Below are 23,172 nucleotides of genomic sequence, written 5' to 3' on the forward strand. Positions count from 1 at the left end.
GCTGATGACAGTATTTAAAGGCTTCCAGCTTGTCAATTACTGTGCCCTGTCAATTCCTGGTATCATCCTACTTTGTCTGACCTGGTACGTCTCAGGAAGCCCTGGAAACCTATGTACTGACATTTAAGAACAGATTCAGCATTAGAAATGTACTCATTTGCCCTTTAGCACATGTTAATTGCAGACCTGCCTGCCCCATGGTGGGTTTGTGCTTGCTACTAACATGTTTGTATTAAATGTGGAAATTTGCAGCTTTCTGTCAGTTCCCAAAAACTGTACTTTCTTGCCCCAGAGATTTGGACCAATATCTACCCACACTGGCAGCTAATATATCCCACCATAGAAACCAAGATTCTAGTTTAATCTCTGCTTGATGCTGAGCTAATTGAACACTACAATCAGTTTCAGAACCCTGTGTTTGTTCTTTATTTTACCCCCGTGTTAGTGATCTTCTGGGTGGGGTGCGGTGGTGGTGATGGTAGGTGGGGGGAGTCGGGGGGTGGGGGTGGTGTGGGTGGGGAGGGGTGAGTGTTTCTATATAAGTCAGTAATCTCCTCATTTCTGGCCATGACCTCAGAAATGGGACCATTGCAGTTTCCAAACCTAGGGCTCTCCTCTGCTTTCTGGTTTAAAGATAGCAAAAGGGTCAGGTCAGCAAGTGGTTGGCAGGTGAAGATATCTATTGCGTTATGCCTAATTTTATGACTCCCTGTTTATCGACTAACTGGTCTTTGGAGGAGTATAACATACAAAAAGTAAGCTTGCTATGATATTCCTGTGGCTGAATGTTTTCACCAAAAATATAATTATTCTTAAAATGTCTAAATAAAAACATTACAACCCATTCAACTTGAATATAACTGATTTTGCAACAAAGTCAACTTGTCCCAATACTGCTATATTGCTGTTATAGCTTTAATATTCACAAAGCATGTTCAATGTTAGGTATGGAACACAACAGCAAAACATTTCAAATTGCAAGTTACAGAAATTGCATGGACATAGACTTTTTTTATTTGTACATCATGTTCCACTCTGAATGAATATCTCCTTGATAGTCATTATTTAGACACATGAAAAACAACCTGGGCAAACTGTCAGATAGCAACTGGTATCTAAAGTAGACAGGCAGGAAGCTGGACGAGCATTGCAAGCCAGGCAGCATCAGTAGGTGGAGAAGTCCGACGATTTAGGTGTAATCCTTCTTCAGGAATGGAGGTGGGGGTAGCAGTAACTGGCACAAGGAACTACTTCCAAGTGAAGATAGCAAATTTTGAAACCGCTTTTAAAAGTTATGACCTTAACTTAAAATATTCAATTATGTAAATTAACTGTAACACTATGTATTGCATAATGCATTCCTTACATTATTAAAAATGAGCTCTTTTACAATAATTAAACTGTCGGAAACTGCATTTCTAAACTTCCTTCCTCTTTCGTAAACACTACTACAAAGTTAATGACTGCTGTCTTCAGGCTTCTGAGGATTTCTAAGTCTGACTGCTATTTGCACACCTCCAGCTTCTGTCTCTTGTCTGAAGCGTGACATTCATTGTTACTGTAGGAAAGTGCCTTCCAGAAGGGTGCTCTCTCTCTCTCTCTCTCTGTGCTGTGAGCTCTCTGCCTCCTGTTGTTTGAGTCAGCAGCAGCCCAGGCAGTTAACAAACACTCAGATAAGAGAAACTGAATGGTGCCACTAGACCAAAATTCAGATACAACTGCTGCATGGGAAAATGTGAAGAAAGCAGAGATAATACTTCGCTATTTTCTTATGTCATATATATTTGACACAGTTTTTGCTGTGGTCTGAGCAACGGATTATCCTTTCTGATTCCTGTGAACTGCAGCATAAAAATGGATGATTCAGTATTTTTTGACAATCCGTTATATTACATGGTGAGTCAAAACTAATTTTTTTTAACAGTCTGTGCAAAATCTTTCTTCTAATCTTGCGATCTAACAGTACCACATCAGTGATATAGAATACATCTAGCTTCATGCTTTTCAAATTTTTGAATTAATAACTCTGAATTACTGATAACTTTGCAATTTAGTGAGTTATTAATTTGGCGTGCTTCATGTGAACAGTCTAGTGTAGTGATTCGCTGAGATAGTGAAGTAACTCATGATCTGTAACAGGCATAAGATGTGTTTTGCTTTAGCTTCAAGGTTTTGGATTCGCAAAATGTGCAATTTGATAGCAAGCTTAGAGTTGCTCTGCAATTTAAAATAGGTCAAATCATGAATTGGTAAATTGGGAGGAAATTTGCAAATGTGTTCAATTCAAGTTTTGAGAACTGCATTCAAATCCAAAGCCCAATGTTTTTAGACTTTTATGGATGGAGTATTAATTTATACATCAATTATAATTGGAATTTGAAAGCATTCTCTTGTCAATTCAAACCCCACAATTGTGGTCAAGATTTACCACTTTCATGGGATAGGAGGAAAGATCACTGTGAGCATGACCATTAGTTTTTGCATTAATTCTATGGAAACTGTTTGACAATGAAATTGGCTAGTGCAGCATTGATGCATGTAGGATTTCAATTACAAATTAGGCTAAAGCCCTTTTTTAATGAAAATGTACAGAAGAAATATACCGATTATCCTTAATTAACTTTGGATACATCGGAAACATCTTTATTTTGCAGACCTATATCAATTCTTCTGGGGAGGCCATTTGATGAGCTGCTACTAGCACTGACAGTACAGTCTTCCTCATTTATATGACACAAACTTCTGCTCCATTATGTCCTGTATTAACTTCAATTTCCTGAATCATTTTGTTGAATGGATATGAAATCTTTGACACAAAATTTTGAGACGTGTACTCCATTACTTATCTATCCTATATCTATAGCGTTGAGTTTTACATTAAAACATTTCGAAACATTATGCTACATGTAGGTTAGGCCATCACTTACAACATGCCATACCTCCCAAAGAGATTTTGTGAATGTCTTCTTCAAAACCATGGAGAATTGATGTCGGGAGATCTGGCCCCCAAATCAAAGGGAATCACATATTTACTGCGTTTGTACTAATTTAGTTGCCTCATTATGGAACAATAATGACACAATTGACCACATTTAAATTAACATCATGAAAATGATTGATTAAAATAAAATAAATCTTTGTTCTTTCTCGGTTTTTAATATTTTTCAGTTAAATCTCATCAAAATTTTTTCTTTACGCACAGGGTTTGAAGTGAATTGTATGATAGTGAAAGGATGGCAAGAATCTTTTCTGGGCCTATTTTCAGGTCTCAAGTGGGGGGATCACAGTGTGCCTCAGATGCTAGAGACCTGAGATGGGCATCAGTCAGTTTCCTTTGGTCCCGTAGAAGTCAATTGTGTTACCAGCAATGCACATCAGGTAGAAATTAAGAGTAATGAACATGGTCTTGCTACTGCACTCAGAGAGGATAAGGGACGACAGCAAGTGTTGACTGGTTGAGAACCTCAGTGGATTTGTGGAGTCACAAGGACTATCTTGTTACCCCTGACTCTATTAAGATAACTTAGAAAGAGAGAAATAAATATATTTTTAATGTTGGAAGGTTGCAGCAACCCTTTTGTACTTGGGCCCTGGAAGAAATTGAAAGAACAGGGTGGAGAATGTTTGACTCATGCACATACTCTGTTTCCAAATGATTTAATACTGGAATCATTTGATATATATGATCCCTTGTTAGCCTGTAACATGATGTCTGCTAATAATGAAATGTCACCTGAGCTGAAGTAAATTTCAGTGCCTGCACAAATGAAGTGCCAAATATTGAACATTTTGTTCATGTCTTGTAGCCAACAAAGTACTGATTATGCAATCTAGGAGAGAGCACTGTGTGGGTAGAGTTTCATTAATGCTTTATCCTTCACATTCTGATTTTAAAGTTTACGTGTGATTTTTAACACACTGACACCCAACTTCCACTTCATGTTGCACTAAAAGGGGAATGAGAATTGACTAGTTGTTCCAGCTTATAAGATGTTTGATGAGTTGATGTTTGGGTGGGCCAGCCCCCTGGAATGAGGAGGAGCATTGAACTAAATGAAAATGAAGTAAGGTGATATTAATTGGATTCCTCTACATTCCCTCCTTCAGCTATCATCAGTGTACATTTCCGCCACCTCCAAACGGACACCACCACCAGGGATATATTTCCCTCCCCACCCCTTTCCGCTTTCCGCAAACACCGTTCTCTCCATGACTACCTAGTCAGGTCCATGCCCCCCAACAACCCACCCTCCCATCCTGACATCTTCCCCTGCCTCTGCAGGAATTGCAAAACCTGCGCCCACATCTCCTCCCTCACCTCCATCCAAGGCCCCAAAGGAGCCTTCCACAGCCATCAAAGTTTTACCTGTACAGTTCACCAATGTCATTTATTGTATCTGTTGCTCCCGATGCGGTCTCCTCTACATTGGGGAGACTGGACAGCTCCTAGCAGAGCGCTTTAGGGAACATCTCCAGAACACCCACACCAATCAAACCCACCGCCCTGTGGCCCAACATTTCAACTCCCCCTCCCACTCTGCCGAGGACATGGAGGTCCTGGGCCTCCTTCACCGCCGCTCCCTCACCACCCGACGCCTGGAGGAAGAACGCCTCATCTTTCACCTCGGAACACTTCAACCCCAGAGTATCAATGTGGATTTCACCAGTTTCCTCATTTCCCCTTCTCCCACCTCACCCCAGTTCCAACCTTCCAGCTCAGCACCATCCTCATGACCTGTCCTACCTGCCAATCTTCCTTTCCACCTATCTGCTCCACCCTCCTCTCTGACCTATCACCTCCATCCCCACCCCCATTCACTTATTGTACTCTATGATACTTTCTCCCCTCCCCCACCCCCCTCTCATTTATCTCTCCACCCTGCAGGCTCCCTGCCTCTATTTCTGATGAAAGGCTTTTGCCCGAAACGTTGATTTTCCTGGTCCTTGGATGCTGCCTGACCTGCTGTGCTTTTCCAGCACCATTCCAATCCAGACTCTGGTTTCCAGCATCTGCAGTCCTCGTTTTTACCAATATTCCTCGTGTCAGAATACTGGTCACATGATCAGCCACGATGGCAGAGCCACATTGTCTGTATGCTTGGCACAAAATTTTCCAAACTAGTGCTCTCCTCTGGGGTCTGTAATGGTATGTGATCACTCAGAGTGCAGAGGAGCTGCTCCAAGGGCATGCTAAAAACCTTCCGAAACAAATGCAGCATCTCCACTGATATGTGGGAATTGCTTGCAGTTATGTAGTTGGGTGTGTGATACCCCTTTTAAGAGACAGCTGTCAGGTGACCAGAGCAGGAGCTAGGGGAGGCAGTCTAAAACCCACTGGAGCAGAAAGGATGCACAATAAAGTAATCTCTGTTCAAGTTTACTACCCACCTGCCTTGCGTTCTATTTATAGTTCCAGTGAACTGCAAATATAACACTTGTCCTAGAAGACAAACTGGAGAAGAAGTATCTAGAAAGGCATCAACCACTTTGAGTATCATTGAATGGAACACATGGAGGCCAAGTGTAAGTGATGGAAGAGTGTGCCGAATCCAGTGCGTCCAACCCACCTACTTCCTCAAACACCACCTGCCTCACCTATTGCAGAGTCGGTGGCTCCAGGAATGGAATATTCAGCCACCACAAAACCCATCCATAATCCAAAGGGGAAGCAAGTCATCCTCGATCCTGAGGGGCTGTCAATGAAGAAAGTGGGTTGCCAAAACTGAACACAAGGCAAAAGTGAGGACTGCAGATACTGGAACTAGAGTTTAGACCAGAGTGGTGCTGGAAAAGCACAGCAGGTCAGGCAGCATCCGAGGAGCAAGAAAATCGACGTTTCGGGCAAAAGCCGTTCATCAGGAATCCTGATGAAGGGCTTTTGCCCGAAACGTCGATTTTCTTGCTCCTCGGATGCGGCTTGATCTGCTGTGCTTTTCCAGCACCACTCAGGTCTAAAAACTGAACACAATACAATTGTTGTGGCTGAACCAGTATTTTGTGCAAAGTTATCATAGCTTCTCTGCTTTTGCATTCTAAATGTCTGTTTATTAAGCCCAAGGCCTCAGAACCTTTCGTTAACTATTTTATTAATCTGCTCTGCTGATTTATACATCCAAACCCAGGTTCCTCTGCTCCTGCACTCATTTTAGTTGGTCTGGGGCTTAGATTACTTTGAATGGACTTTCTCTTCATTTCCAACTGCCACCGGGACATTACCCACCTCAACCTGTCTACCTCCACTCCAACCTCTCACCCTCGCAACGCGCAGCCCTCTACTCCCTCTGCTCCAATCCCGACCTCACCAGCAAGCCAGCAGATAAAGGGGGCGCAGTGGTAGTCTGGCGCACTACCTCTACACCACTGAAGCTAAACGCCAACTCGAATATTCCATTCCTGGAGCCACTCTTCCTACCGCCCCCTTGACCATGACCCCACCCCCCATCACCAAACCATCATCTCCCAGACCATACAAAACCTCATCACCTCAGGAGATCTCCCACCCACAGTTATCAACCTCATAGTCCGGGAACCCCACACTGCCCAGTTCTACCTCCTTCCCAAGATCCACAAGCCTGACCACCCTGGCCAACCCATTGTCTCAGCATGCTCCTGCCCCACTGAACTCATTTCTAACTACCTCAACACTATCCTATCTACCCTAGTCCAAGAACTCCCCACATACATTCGAGACACCACCCACGCCCTCCATCTCCTCCAAGACTTCCGCTTCCCCGGCCCCCAACGCCTCATCTTCACCATGGATATCCAATCTCTCTACACCTCCATCCGCCATGATCAGGGTCTCCAAGCCCTCCGTTTCTTCCTCTTCCGACGTCCCCAACAGTACCCTTCCACCGACACTCTCATTCGTTTGGCCGAACTGGTCCTCACCCTTAACAATTTCTCCTTCGAATCCTCCCACTTCCTCCATACCAAAGGGGTAGCCATGGGCCCCAGCTATGCCTGTCTCTTTGTTGGCTACGTAGAACAGTCCATCTTCCGTAGTTACACCGGCATCACTCCCCACCTCTTCCTCCGCTACATTGATGACTGCATTGGCGCCACCTCGTGCTCCTGCGAAGAGGTTAAGCAATTCATCAACTTCACCAACACATTCCACCCTGACCTTAAATTTACCTGCACCATCTCTGACACCTCCCTCCCCTTCCTGGACCTCTCCATCTCCATTAATGACGACCGACTTGACACTGACATTTTTTACAAACCCACCGACTCCCACAGCTACCTGGATTACACTTCTTCCCACCCTACTTCCTGCCATCCCGTATTCCCAATTCCTCTGCCTCCGCCGTATGTGTTCCCAGGAGGACCAGTTCCACCACAAAACACACCGGATGGCCTCCTTCTTTAGAGATCGCAATTTCCCTTCCCACTTGGTTAAAGATGCCCTCCAATGCATTTCGTCCACATCCCGCACCTCTGCCCTCAGACCACAACCCTCCAACCGTAACAAGGACAGAACGCCCCTGGTGCTCACCTTCCACCCTACCAACCTTTGCATAAATCAAATCATCCACCGACATTTCCGCCACCTCCAAAAAGACCCCACCACCAGGGATATATTTTCCTCCCCACCCCTTTCCACCTTTCGCAAAGACTGTTCCCTCCGTGACTACCTGGTCAGGTCCACGCCCCCCGACATCCCACCCTACCATCCTGGCACCTTCCCCTGCCACCGCAGGAATTGCAAAACCTGCCCACACCTCCTCCCTCACCTCCATCCAAGGCCCTAAAGGAGCCTTCCACATCTATCCATTACCTGCATATCCACCAATATCATTTATTGTATCCGTTGCTCCCGATGCGGTCTCCTCTACATTGGGGAGACTGGACGCCTCCTAGCAGAGCGCTTTAGGGAACATTTCTGGGACACCCGCACCAATCAACCAAACCGCCCTGTGGCCCAACATTTCAACTTTCCCTCCCACTCTGCTGAGGACATGGAGATCCTGGGCCTCCTTCACCGCCGCTCCCTCACCACCAGACACCTGCAGGAAGAATGTCTCATCTTCCGCCTCGGAACACTTCAACCCCAGGGCATCAATGTGGACTTCAACAGTTTCCTTATTTCCCCTTCCCCCACATCACTCCAGTTCCAAACTTCCAGCTCAGCACTGTCCCCATGACTTGTCCTACCTGCCTATCTTCTTTTCCGCCTATCCACTTCACCCTCCTCCCCCCCGACCTATCACCTTCATCCCCTCCCCCACTCACCTATTGTACTCTATGCTACTTTCTCCCCACCCCCACCCTCCTCTCATTTATCTCTCCACTCTTCAGGCTCTCTGCCTGTATTCTTGATGAAGGGCTTTTGCCCGAAACGTTGATTTTACTGCTCCTCAGATGCTGCCTGAACTGCTATGTTTTTCCAGCACCACTCTAATCTAGACTCTGGTTTCCAGCATCTGCAGTCATTGTTTTTACCTGGATACCAATGTATTAGCCCAAATGTTTTTGAAGACTGTCCCATTCATGTTTAATCTAGCTGGAATGAATGCCCAGAGAACTGTATTGCCCACATTGTTGTATTGGTAATGAAGTCAGAAGGTGGACATTATGGAATATGAGTTCCCTGATTGAGGCTGTTAACCTAACCTGATCTGGAAACCCGAGTTGACAGATATAAACTGGAGCGTCAGAGGTTCTGTTCACTCTGAGAGCTGGCTCTGAGGAAGCTGGATCAGTGTCAAGAACTCTGAACGTGTAAATAAAGGGTAACTTGGTGATAGGATACTGGCCTCTGTGGAGTTATTTCGGTGGCAATGAGAGAAAAACTTATGCTCCTGAAGATATTTGCTCACAACAGTTGGCTTTTTAGTTCGGGTAAGCATGTCTGGCATCATGCCATTACTTTGGAAGAGAGATTTAAAAAAGACATGAAGGGTATTATTTTTACACTGAGTGGTTTGTGTATGGAATGAACTTCGAGAGGAAGTGGTGGATGTGGGCATAGTTAAAACATTTAAAAGAAATTTAGATAAATACACAAATAAGAAATGTTTGGATAAGTATGGGTCAAGTGCACACAGTTGGGACTAGTTTGGTTTGGGATTATGGTCAGTGTGGGCTGGTTGGACAGAAGGATCTGTTTCCATGCTGTATGACTCATAAACATTCTGGACCCCCTTCCAGTCACTGCTGATATTATCAGACTAGATGCAAAAAGGTCTAGTTCTGGCAAAATTAAAACAGCTGGTGGTGATGGAAGAAACAAAAGGACCATCACAATCAGATTTGAAACCTTTCTGGACGTAGTGAGACAGATAATTATAGAGGATTGTGTTTTATTATAGAGCGAAAGAGTGATTGTCCTGAGCAAACAATGCTGTCAGATACTGGCTGAACTCCACCAGGGTCATCCAAAGGAATGTAGACGTAGCCGCATTGTGGCAGTGCCCAGAATGCCTACAAGGACAAAAAATTACTGTTGGCTGCTCCTACACATACGTGGGAATGGCTAGCTAAAATCTGGGGTCCATTACATGTCAACTATGCCGGCCCTTTTAGGGGCTCAACTTTTAGTTATTGTGGATGCCCACTCAGTGGTTGGATATGTATAGAGTTCATTCATCAAACACTGGGACAAAGATAGAAAAGCTGAGAGCATCTTTTGCAATACAGACTCCCAGAAGTGTTGGTCACAGACAACGGGCCATCATTTACTGGCACAGAATACAAATATTTCCTAAAATTAAATTGCATTCAGCTTGTAAGGACACCTCCATACTATCCATCATCCAATGGTCTGGCAAAAAGAGCAGTCCAAACTTTGAAGGCAGGCTTAAAGAAATAACCTACAGCTTCACTACTTACCAAAACTGTCCCGGTTCCTGTTTGATTATAGGACCACCCCTCATGCAACTACAGGAATAGCTCCAGCAATTGATAATGGGGAAAAGACTCTGTACGAGGTTAAATCTGATCTTCCTGGATCTGGGGGAGGGAGGATGAAACAGTATTAGGAATCCCAATGGACACAAGTCGCTAAGTGAGAGAGACCATTTACTTCAGAGGACAAAGTTTGGTGAAAAAACCACGGAAATAGCCCTGCAAGGATAAGAGGCAAAATCGACGTGAGGTCAAATCCTGAGATGTACAACATTCAAGTAGATGGGGTGGTCCTGACAAGCATGTGGACTATATGAAAGCTGACAAACTTGCAAGTATACCCAGCCTCTGAGATCAGCTAGAAACACTAAGATCCCATGGATTCTCCCCTTCCGTTTTCGAGGAAAAGAAACCTTGGAATCTGAGATGGACATGGTGAATGTCACAGCCTTGATGTCTTCACCACCTGAAGAAGAGGATTTTCTTCAGATATCCTCCAGGCCAAGAGGCAGGTGACGGCCTCGGATACGGGCAGCGTATCCTAAAATTAAATTGCATTCAGTTTATAAGGACACCTCCATACTATCCATCATCCAATGGTCTGGCAAAAAGAGCAGTCCAAACTTTGAAGGCTGGCTTAAAGAAACAGCCTACAGCTTCACTACTTACCAAAACTGTAAGAGGAACTGAGTCAGAGGAACTGGACATGGTGCAAAAACACCCACGGAGAGGCTTCAAGAAATAGAGCAGGTCTCCGTCCCATGACATAGAGAGATTGTAATGAGGTCAGCCAGTTGGATCTCAGAGCAGGAGTTCCCTGATTGGGGCTTTAAATCTGGCTGACTGAAACAGGAGTGTCAGGAGTTCTGTTCACATTGAGAGCTGGCTCTGAGAAAGCCAGAACAGTGTCAAGTACCATGCACGTGTAAATAAAGGGTGGCTTGGTGAAGGGATACCAGCCTCTGTGGAGTTATTTCACATGCAGTGGCAGAAGATTTAATTGGTCATATGTGGACAGTGATATTTTTACTATCGAGAGAAAACTGAATTTATGTGTATTTACAGATAAGTGAATCAGGAGTGTGGACAGGCAAGTGGAGCTTAGATGACCACCAGCTCAGCCATGACCTTATTGTGGGCCTGAGAGGGCCCAAATGGCCTACTCCTTCTCCCATGTTCCTAGTATTTTTAAAAAAGTGCTGTCATGTTCAGTTGTGATTGAGGGTGAAAGCTCAGTAGACCAACAGTGATAGAGATTAAGGAATTCTGTAACTGGAAAAAGAATACAGTACATGGTATTTGCTTGACTATAGTAAATGAACTAAGCATCAAAATATTGAATGTGAAGAGATTCAGTGCCAGACAGTGGCAAGACCATTTAAAAACTGGAATGTATACTGCAAAACCAGATGACTGACTGCCCTAGTTATAATGGATAAGGGATTTAACCACTTTATTTTTCTGATCTTGGTCTAACTTGCTCCATCAAATCCCAAACTGACAATTCAGCTTGAAGCCTGGACAGTGATGTGTGCATTTTGCTTCCAACAGGGTAGTTTTACCTGATATCTCAATTCTTATGTTACAGAAGCTAATATGGAGGGGGCATAGCTTTAAATTAAGGGGTGGTAGGTATAGGACAGATGTTAGGGGTAGGTTCTTTACTCAGCGAGTCGTGAGTTCATGGAATGCCCTGCCAGTAGCAGTGGTGGACTCTCCCTCTTTATGGGCATTTAAGCGGGCATTGGATAGGCATATGGAGGATAGTGGGCTAGTGTAGGTTAGGTGGGCTTGGATCGGCGCAACATTGAGGGCCAAAGGGCCTGTACTGCGCTGTATTCTTCTATGTTCTATGTTCTATAAGAATTAGACATGGGTAATGTAGCACTGGAGGGTTCAACAGATGCTGCTTATGTCCTTATTGTAATCACAAGCACTTCAGTATCTGGTTTGTTAAGCTATTTGGTCACAAACAGTAGTACATTGTCATTAGCATGTCATGTTTCGAATGACCCCAGTTAAAATAAAGTCTGACCATTATGCCTTTAGCTCATATGCTATGATACAGTAATGATATCATGAGTGTGTCTCTTAAAAGTATACTGCATTCTGTGAGACATTTGTTTCTCCTTCCAGCCAGACCAACTGGGAATTACAGTCAGAGCTAGAAGTAGCAATTTGGTTTCCTTTTAGTTTCCTTAAGGGCCAAGAGGCGAATGTGTACATGATTATTGTTTTTGTTCATGCAATCTGCCCGAACTATAAACTTAATGCTTACTTCCAATGAATCAACTTACTTGCGTCAACTGATCTGGTATTCAGAACATAATCAGTCAATGAAGGAAGTAATAGTAATGAAAGTATACGGAAAAGTAGATAATGCTGCCATTGTTGGTCTGAAAGCTGGTATATTTACATTTACAAATTTGTGAGCTGGAAATCCACTGCTGGAATGACATTTTTCTGCTTAATCTGAGTCTGAATAATCAACTGACTTACTGACACTTCACTTACTGATACAATCAATCCTTTTAGGGTATGCTGACTGTAAAGTCTGCTTCAGCTGTTGACGATGCCTACTTTTCACTGAACAATTTAATTATTGGCACTGAATGTGCTTGACTGAATATTCTGCCAAATTGAACATTCATGATTCAGAAATGTTTCTACAAGCACTAACTGGTTTCTAATGACCTCCTTTTCTGTTAAATACGTGGAGCTTTTAAGTCAAAATTCCATAACTATATTAGGGGTATATTCATCCATTTTGAACTGTGGGCCATGTACATGTAATCATTTAAGTCAGTCTGTGTAGGTCCGATCATATTTTCCATTCTAAGTTGAATCCGCACCACTGCTCCTATAGCATGGTAGACATGCTGCCACATTCACTTTCCTAATTAGGATTAACAAAACCTACTTGGACTAGTGTGGTCAAAGGAAATCATTTTGGCAATCAGACAAGAAGAGATACTTCAGAATGTATTGCATGTTGAAAACTACAAATTACACTGATAGTCTCTGTAATAATATCTCTATGAGGGAGCCTCAGATGGTTGGTCTTACCTCTTTGAATTCCTAACCTTTTCTTCCACCAAGTCTGTATGACATCACCCTGCTGGGTGGTGCTTGAGGCATTCTTCAGCATTAACCCTTTCAGACCCTTATATCACATGAGTCACCATGGCACTTACAACACTTTCCAATTGTGGTACTTACAGTTCCACTTGCATTTCTCTTCTACTGTTTCACTTGCTTTTTTCTTGTCAATTGCAATTCCTTCACTTTCTTCCTTTCTCTGCACAATTCATTCATTGCCTTTATTCTTTATTCAATTTAATTCTTTTAGTTCCTTTTCCTCATTCTCACTGCTCATCTGTCCCTTTTACTTTTGTCCTTTTTCATTTTCTTGATTACTCTTGCTTGCTTGCTTTTCTTCCCCCTTTCCCTTCATACCTTGAATTTTCTGTCGTCTCCTATGTTTTATTTTATGGGCGGCACGGTGGCACAGTGGTTAGCACTGCAGCCTCACAGCGCCAGAGACCTGGGTTCAATTCCCGCCTCAGGCGACTGACTGTGTGGAGTTTGCACATTCTCCCCGTGTCTGCGTGGGTTTCCTCCGGGTGCTCCGGTTTCCTCCCACAGTCCAAAGATGTGCAGGTCAGGTGAATTGGCCACGCTAAATTGCCCGTAGTGTTAGGTAAGGGGTAAATGTAGGGGTATGGGTGGGTTGCGCTTCGGCGGGGCGGTGTGGACTTGTTGGGCTGAAGGGCCTGTTTCCACACTGTAAGTAATCTAATCTAATTCCTTTCTATACTTTCTCTAACAATCCTGCATAACTTTGTTCTTGCTTTCTACAAGCTAAAGAACACCACAGCACTGGAACAAAACTATTATGCCTACATTCTGCCATGTTTGGTCGTAACAAGGTTGAGTCTATTTTTTACATAACCAGTTACTTGGCCAATATTCGGAATCCCCATCCCTTTGCAATGATAGTTGGTGACAAGTGCACTTGTGGTGCTGAGGTTTCAGATCAGATGAGGAAACAATCAAGCTTATCTATGATGCCCAATGCAGTTGAATAGTCAGTAAAAACTCATTGGTTAGAGAGCAGAGGGGGCCTGGCCATAAGCAACAATCCCCCTGCCTCGTGATGGTGCTGCCTCCTTACATTGACAGTAAATTGATTCAGAACCGTTGAAAACACAACTCATTTATAAAATGCCTTTTCTTTAAAATACGTTTCGCAAAAGGGAAAATAAATTATTACACCATGACAGAAATCTGAGCTTACATCTATCTCAAACATGGTTGAATTGTGAAGTTCTGAGAGGGAATTTCCTAAGGGTTTTAACAGGAAATTGTTCAGTTTCTTGGAATTCTTGGCTTGGGCGTGCGTTTTGGCAAAGATTGTACATGAGAATTGCACAACTAAGATGCATATCTTCCCTTGCTCTGCACCAATCAGTCTATCTTTTTAAAAATTAGAAATTATCTTCCATTCCTACTTAGGGCCATCTTTAGTAAAAAGTACACAAGAAGTGCGTTCCTCCAAGAGTGGAGAAGGAGTACCAAAATATTCCCTTGGGCTTATTTATGAAGGGACTGAACAACATGTTGGCTACAGTTATAGAATTAAGAGCAAGTTTGGATGAAGTTAAATACGGCAAATGCTGCAAATAAAAGCAGAATATACTTGATTGTTCAGGGAAGCATTTGTGAAGAGGGAAATACAGTGTTAACGGCCTGCATTTGGAGGAGTCATAGAGTCCATAGCATATTCAAAATGGTGTACATACATTAGATTTGGAATCTCTCTGTTTCTTGGAAGGCAGAAACCAATTTGGCAATCGGGTTGAGTAGAATAGAATGATTGGAGGTGGGAGATCACTCACCTGTGGGAAATGTGAACAGAGCAGGCCATTTAATCAGATCTCATTCTCACTGCAATTGAGATCTTATTGCACAATCATGCTCTTGAAGACAGATGAGGTCTGGAAAAGTTTGAAGCTGTGATATTATTTAAATCATCTTCCTTTTAAAAATTAGAAAGAAACTTGCCTGCTGATGTTAGTATGCAGAGAGAGAAAAAAATCTGTTTGGCTGATTTCAATAGCTTGTTTGTTCACATAACCAGGTGCCAGGTTCCGTGATGTCTTAGATTGTATCTTTGTGGTCCTGAAGGAAGAGAGTGACCAGCCCCAAGTCATGGTCCACGTAGGTACCAACGACATAAGTAAAAAGAGGGATAGGGATGTAAAGCAGGATTTCAGGTAGCTAGGGTGGAAGCTGAGAGCTAGAACAAACAGAATTGTTATCTCTGGTTTGTTGCCCATGCCACGTTATAGCGAGGCAAGGAATAGGGAGAGATATCAGTTGAACACGTGGCTGCAAGGATGGTGCAGGAGGGAGGGTTTCAGGTACTTGGATAATTGGGGCTCATTCTGGGGAAGGTGGGACCTCTACAAACAGGATGGTCTTCACTTGAACCAGAGGGGTATTAATATCCTGGGTGACAAATTTGCTGGTTCTATTCGGATGGGTTTAAACTAGCTCAGCAGGGGGATGGGAACCTGAGGTGTAGTTGCAATGCACAGGAGGATGAGAGTTGGGAGGACAGGATTTCATGGTCACAGGAATGTGCTGGCAGACAGCAAGCTGGTTTGAAGTGTGTCTACTTCGATGCCAGAAGTATCCGAAATAAGGTAGGTGAGCTTGCAGCATGGATAGCTACCTGGGAATTCGATGTTGTGGCCATTTCAGAGACATGGATAGAGCAGGGTGAGGAATGGATGTTGCAGGTTCCAGGTTTTAGATCTTTCATTAAGAACAGGCAAGGAGGTAAAAGAGGGGAGGTGAGGCCTTGTTAGTCAAGAATAGTATAACGGTGGCTGAGAGAAGTTTTGATGAGGACTCATCTACTGATGTAATGTGGGCTGAGGTTAGAAACAGGAGAGGAGAGGTCACACTGCTTGGATTTTTTTTAAAGGCCTCCGCAGAGTTCCAGGGAGGTGGAAGAGAGGATTGGCAAAATTATTCTGGGTAGGAGTGAAAGAAACAAGGTGGTCATTATGGGGGACTTTAACTTCCCCAACATTGATTGGAAATGCTATAACTCTAGTACTTTGGATGGATCAGTTTTTGTCCAATGTGTACAGGAAGGATTCCTGACACAGTATGTCAAAGGGCCGGCAAGAGGAGAGGCCACACTGGATCTGGTGCTTGGTAATGAACCAGGCCAGGTGTTTGATTTAGTTGTAGGTGAACAACTAAGAGTTGTTCTCTTAGAGAGAGTGACCATAATTCAGGTTACGTTTAGTTTAGAGATGGAAAGGGATAGGTACATGCCATAGGTCAAGAGTTATCGATGGGGCAAGGACAATTATAATGCGATTAGGCAAGAATTAGGATGCATAGAATGGGGCAGCAAAATGCAGGTTGTGCAGACAATGAAAATGTGGAGCTGGTTTAAGGAACAGATATTGTGTGTCCTTGATAAGTATGTCCCTGTCAGGCAGGGAGGAAGTGATAACGTAAGGGAACTGTGGTTTACTACAGAAATTGCATCTCTTGTTAAGCGGAAGGAGGAGGCTTACGTGTTGATGAGGCAAGATGGTTCAGATGAGGCGTTTGAGAGTTACAGATCAGCTAGGAAGGATTTAAAGAGAGAGTTAAGAAGAGCAAAGAGAGGATACGAGCAGTCTTTAGCAAATAGGAGAACCCTAAAGCTTTCTATAGGTTTGTGAGAAATAAAAGGATGACTAGGGTAGGAATAGGGCCAGTCAATGACAGATGTGGGAAGTTGAGTGTGGACCCTGTGGAGATCAGAGAGGTGCTAAACGAACATTTCTTATCAGTTTTCACTCAGGAAAAGGAGAATATTATAGAGGAGAAGAATGAGATATGAGATATTAGAATAGAAAGGATCGAGGTTAGTTATGAAGAGGTATTATCAGTTCTAGAAAGAGTGAAAGTAGACAAGTCCCCTGGGCCGCTTGCAATTTATCCAAGGATTCTCTGGGAAGCTACGGAGAAGATAGCACAGCCTTTGGCTTTGATATTTGAGTCATCATTGTCTACAGGTTTAGTACCAGAGGACTCCGTGGCAATGAATTCCACAAGCCCACCACTCTTTGGCTGAAGAAATGTCTCCGTATTTCTGTTCTGAAATGACCCCCTCTAATTCTAAGATTAGATTGATAGATTCTTGTTGTCTAGAGGAATTAAGGGCTACGGGGAGAACGCAGGTAAGTGGAGCTGAAATGCGCATCAGCCATGATTGAATGGCGGAGTGGACTCGATGGGCCGAATGGCCTTACTTCCACTCCTATGTCTTATGGTCTTATGGACTGAAGGATTGCAAATGTTGTGCCCATGTTCAAGAAGGACAGTAGAGATGACCCAGGTAATTATAGACCAGTGAGCCTTACTTCTGTTGTAGGAAAGGTTTTGGAAAGGATTATAAGGACTTATAATCATCTAGCAAGGAGCAATTTGATTTCAGATAGTCCACATGGTTTCGTCAATGGTGGTCATGTCTCACAAACCTCATTGAGTTTTTTGAGAAGATGACCAAGCATGTAGATGAGGGTTGGGCAGTTGACGTGGTATACATGGACTTCAGTAAAGCGTTTTATAAAATTCCACATGGTAGGCTTTTGGAGAAAATGCAGAGGCATGGGATTGAGGGTGATTTAGCAGTTTGGATTAGAAACTGGCTTTCTAAAAGAAGGCGGTGAGTGGTGGTTGATAGAAAATATTCAGCCTGGAGTCCAGCTGGTGTCCCACAAGGATCTGTTTTGTGACCACTGCTGATTGACATTTTTATGAATGACTTAAGCGCAGGCAGAGGTGGATGGATTAGTAAATTTGCAGACAACACTAAAGTCGGTACAGTAGTGGACAGTTTGGAAGAATGTCACAGGTTGCAGGGGACATGGATAAACTGCAGAATTCGGCTGAGAGGTGGCAAATGGAGTTCAATGCAGCTAAATGTGAGGTGATGCACTTTGGGAAGAATAACAGGAAGGCAGAGGACTGGGTCAATGGAAAGATTGTTGGTAGTGTGGATGTGCAGAGGGATCTTGGAATCCATGTACATAGATCCCTGAAAGTTGCCACCCAGGTTGATAGTGCTGTTAAGAAGGCATACAGTGTGTTAGATTTCATTGGTAGGGGGATTGAGTTCTGGAGCCTCAATATCATGCTGCAACTTTATAAAATGCTAGTGTGGCTGCACTTGGAATATTGCGTATAGTTCTGGTCACCATATTTCGAGAAGGATGTAGAAGCATTGGAAAAGATGCAGAGGAGATTTACCAGGATGTTGCCTGGTCTGGAGGGAAAGTCTTATGAGGAAAGGCTGAGAGACTTGGGTCTGTTCTCTTTGGAAAGAATAAGACTAAGAGGGGATTTGATAGGGGCATACAATATGATCAGAGGATTAGATAGGGTAGATAGCGAAAGTCTTTTTCCTCGGATGATGACGTCAGCTTGTATGAGGGGGCATAACTATAAATTGAGGGGTGATAGATTTAAGACAGATGTCAGAGGCAGGTTCTTTACTCAGAGAGTGGGAAGGGCATGGAATGGCCTGCCTGCCAATATAGTTAACTCAGCCATATTAGGGAGATTTAAGCAACCCTTGGATAAGCACATGAATGATGATGGGATAATGTAAGGGAACGAGCTGAGAATAATTCACAAGTCAGCACAACATTGAGGGTGGAAGGGCCTGTTCCATGCTGTATTGTTCTATGTTCTAACCCTGAGTACTATCACTTAGCCATTATTCATGCCTGATTGCTTTCTGCAATCTATCATTAATAGAGAGGGACGGGCCAGTAAATGCACATTTTAACTGACACTGAGAGTATTAAAGGTGCAGTGGCCTTTGGGAATTATATTTATTTTTATAAGGAAACAAGTACTTGAGGACATTGAAATGTATTAAATGCACTTTCATAAGTGTTTCATAGATAAACACTATAATAGGTGTTGAGAGCCATATCTCACATTTTCAAATACATCAGAACATTTACATCTAAATCTCAAAAGGTCAGCTTTACAATATAAGAATCATTCGGTGCAGGAATCCACATGGAAAACAGCAAATAGAAACACTACAAAGGCAATAACACTTTGTGACACTAGTTGACTTACTGTAAGTTTTAATATCTAGAGTGAATGTTGTGCATGGGTGATAAATGGATATGAGGGAATGGGTGTGTGAATGAATGAGTACTATGGTAAGGTGGATGAGTGACAGAGTTAAATCGGGGGTAAGCTGAGTGAGTAAGTGGGCAAGGGAGTAGATTGAGTGGGGTATGTTGGTAGGGTAGATGAGTTAAAGGGGCAGGCTGGTAGATTAGCACGTTTGAGGTATGTATGATGGGAAATTATTGGGTGGTAGATTGGTAGGCTGGCAGATGGACAGTGTTGTATAATAGCTGATGGATATAATTGTAGCTTGACAAAGTAACAGGGGTTAAGTCGCAGATAGGTAAAATACATGATGTGGGAAAGCAAATAGGTGGGTCAAAGGATGGACAGATTAATTTGCTAGGTCAAGAAGAAATCATTGGTCAGGTTTGGTCATGGGTGTGCTTAGGTACTAGAGCTATTCAGGTTTTTAGGTGATGGGGCTATTGAGATTGGATTGAGAATGTCATTTGGCTGATGGGGTTAGTTGGATTCATTGAGGGAGCTTGTGACGGTCAAATCCGATCAGATTTGGGGGACACTGAGGCCATGCCAGGGAACACTTGGGCAGGTTTGGAGGCTAGTCAGGCAGTTGGAGGTATTGGAGATGAGTTGGGTGTTCAGGGGACAATAGTTAGAGGATTGATAGAGTGAGTAATTGTGGGAATCAGTTTTGTCACCAACCTTGGGTTGAATAAAAAAAGTCCATATCAATACTTTAGGTCAAGAGCTTCCAGTAGAAGTAGGGATACAGCCCAGATCTTAGAAGTAGCATTGAAGAGGAACAGAATGTCTGTGATGAAGTATAATGTCAATGTAGTATTTATTTTATTTTTGTGTTGTAGGCTAATGTAAAGATGTCAGTGTTACTCTCTCTCTCCAGAGAGATAGGGGGTGGTTTAACCTGAAGGTTACCACATTTCTGATGAAGGGAAAAATGGGCTGGTGAGACTTGCAGCTCAATTAAATTAAATTGCAGCTCATTTGAGAATTGAACCCATGCCATTACAATTACTCTGAATCACAAGCCAGCCATTCACATGAGGTGTTGAGTCACTCAGGATAAAGCTTAAAAAGTAGGAACAAATTACTTTAGATCTGGAATCTGTATTGAAAGCAACAAATGTTGGAGATCACAGCAGGTCAGGCAGCATCCATGGGGAGAGAGTAAGCTAACATTTCAAGCATAGATGAAGAGTCATCTAGATTTGAAATGTTAGCTTGCTCTCTTCCCATGGATGCTGTCTGACCTGCTGTGATCTCCAGCATGTTTTGCTTTCATAAAGCTTAAAAAGGTCTGGACATTGTGACGATGCTTCCCCTTTAACAAGGTTATTTTGCTTTTGATTTTTCTTGAGGGGCCATAAAAGCAAAGGTGCTGGTATGTTTGGAAAGGCTACCTCAAACAAGGCAGGGGAGTGGCTTGTTCTCCCAGTTCAGGCTTTTTCCTCTGGTTTGTTTGAGCAGGCAGTCAGAAACTGCTGGTAGCAGAGAAACTACCGTGAAGAAAGGTTCCATGCTTCAATCAATGTTTCTTGTCTAACTCTTCTCTCTGCAATCTCTCCTGCCTGTAAGAACGTAAGTTTGAATTTTCCATCTGATTGAAGTTCATAGCTCCTCTTCATCTTTCTGACTTTTTTCTTTATTTCTCTCCTAACTTCTTAATATTCTCTCTTGTATTGTGCTCATTGGCCATTTATCTATTTACTGTCTCTTTCCTAATCAACAAATGTTTCCTTATGCCTTTATTCGACCAATGAAATGTCACTAGTGCCTAGTCTACTCTTTTGCTTTTAGTGCAGTGTATTTTCTGTGGGTCAGGATAAGTTATGAATAAGCTGTAACAAGATCTAGTCAGCACATAGCATGAATACGACATCCAGTTATTCTCTGAAGTCTTGAAAAGGAGGTTTCAAATATTTGTAGTGTCAGAGATTTAGTTATGAGGCATGAAAGATAATGATAGGGGCAAGGTCAAACCAGAATGTGGTTTCCAAATAAAGTGAGAGTATGACAATGGGACAATGCTTCAAATTGTGTAAAAGACAAATTTGGAACTGATGCAAAGAAATCTTCCTCTCACAAAGCACAATCAACACAGCAGTAAAAGCAGAAATCCTGCAACCCAGTTAGAAGTCAAATGGATGATACAATGAGGCATGGAGGGTGTTTCTGGGTGATGAATTAAGGTGACCTAAAATGATTTTGACAATAACAGAAATACTTGGTATTAAAATGGCACCAGTAATGTCATGAAATTGCTCAATGATTTCTTAGGAATGTCATCAAATGACGTTTGACACAGAAGAACAAATGAGTTATTAGGGTAGAGTACAAACATTTTGTCAAAGACATAGGTTTAAATGAACTTTTTAAGGGAAGAAAAAAAGGCAAATTTATTTTAATGCCATTTCAGAGCTTAGATCTTTAGTAGCTCATGAAATTTCTGTAAGTACAATGGTTTAAATTGTATTTCTCAACAAGTTAGAATTCTAGGAATACAGGTATCTCTGAGCATTGTGGAGTTAGAAGAGAATACAGTGCTGGAATAAAACAATGGTAAGATTTGAAAACAAAAATGAGAAGTTTAAGAACAAAGAGTTCTTTCCACAGGAACCAATGCGGAACAGGGAGTGATGAGTGAAGAGCAAGTCATGTTGCAGGCAGAAGAGTTTTGATAATTCTTGGTTTATGGAGAGGGAGAAATGGGAGCCTCTCCTGTTTGAGGCAGTCAGGTCTAGATGGAACAATGGTATGGATGAGGGTTTCAGCATTAGTTGAAATAGGTTGAGTCAGATGATGTTGTGAATATGTACATCTTGGTGATTGTATGGACATACGGAGGACGTTTATCTTGGAACCAAATTTGACATAAAGCATTATAATCTGATTCAGATGCAGAGTCTAGATTAGTGTGGTGCTGGAAAAGCACAGCAGGTCAGGCAGCACCTGAGGAGCAGGAAAATGGACCTGCTGTGCTTTTCCAGCACCACTCTAATCTGCAGTCCTTGTTTTTATTTAGCTGATTCAGATGCAGGCAGTTGCCAAGAAGAGAATTGGAGTCAGTGGCTAAAGAAAGAATTGTGCAGTAACCAAACAGTGGCTTTGGCCTTCTCAATATGTAATTGGAGAACATTTCAACTCATTCAGTAATGCATATTGGACAAGGAAAATGTTCAGATCAGGAACTGTGCTAGGATCAAGCAAAATCTTTAGGTCCACGTGGGTGTTGGTATACTGGAAAGGATTTGGATTATGCCATTGAGGATCAGCTTGTACAGAGGAACAAGAAGAGGTCCAGAATAATCTCCTTTTTGTGGTAACCAAGTTAGTGTGGGAGCAGGAAGATAAACTCTTGCAGGCAATTCTCTGGCTCTGAACATATAATAATGACAAATACATCAAGCCTTACGGCACACCAAATCTGCTTCTCCATTTAATTATAGCCGATATGTTTCTTAACCGCATTCTCCTGCTTTCTCCCTGTAACCCTTGATCCCTTTACTCATCAAGGACCTATCTAACTCTCTTAAATACACTGAAAAGCTTTTCCTACACAGCCCTCTTCAGCAATGAGTTCCACAGATCAGCCATTTCTGGCTGAGGAAATTCCTTTTCATATCAGTTCGAAAGGGCCGTCCCTTCACTCTGAAGCTGTGCCCTCAGGTCCTAGTTCTCCTATTGGTGGAAACATCTTCTCCACATCTACTCTATTCAGGTCTTTCAGTATTCGGTAAATTTCAGTCAGATTCTGTGCCCCACCTCCACTCCCCTAATCCAGGGTGCTCACTGCTCCTCATATGACAAGCTCTTCATCCCTCAATCATTTTTGTAAACTTCCTCTGGATCTCTCCAATGTCAGCACATCCTGCCTGAGATATGAGGCACAAAACAGCTCACCAATATTCAAATATGGTCTGGCCAGAACATTATACAACTTCAGTACATCTCTGCTCTTGTATTCTAGATCTCTTGAAATTATTGCTAATATTGCATTTGCTTTCCTAACTGATAATTGAAACTGCATGTTAATCTTAAGAGAATCCTAAGTCCCTTTATGCTTTAGATTTCTATGCCTTCTTCCTGTTTAGAAAATTGTCTATGCCTCTCTTATTCCTA

At 42.7% G+C, this 23,172-nt stretch overlaps 1 protein-coding gene across 1 annotated transcript in view; it reads left to right on the top strand.

Annotated features, from left to right (window-relative positions):
• The first annotated feature begins 1,397 nt into the window (after positions 1-1,397).
• The window catches only part of arhgap36 (Rho GTPase activating protein 36), a 217,779-nt gene continuing 196,004 nt past the window's right edge, over positions 1,398-23,172 (top strand). The window contains exon 1 of the mRNA XM_043704710.2: positions 1,398-1,896. Within this exon, the coding sequence (XP_043560645.2) occupies positions 1,855-1,896 (42 nt within the window). The 5' untranslated portion in view covers positions 1,398-1,854. The remainder of the gene's footprint in view (positions 1,897-23,172) is intronic.

The sequence above is a fragment of the Chiloscyllium plagiosum genome, unplaced genomic scaffold, assembly GCF_037043375.1.
Source record: "Chiloscyllium plagiosum isolate Xiang-an unplaced genomic scaffold, Cpla_swu_hap1 HiC_scaffold_11, whole genome shotgun sequence".
Classification (NCBI taxonomy): Eukaryota; Metazoa; Chordata; class Chondrichthyes; order Orectolobiformes; family Hemiscylliidae; genus Chiloscyllium; species Chiloscyllium plagiosum.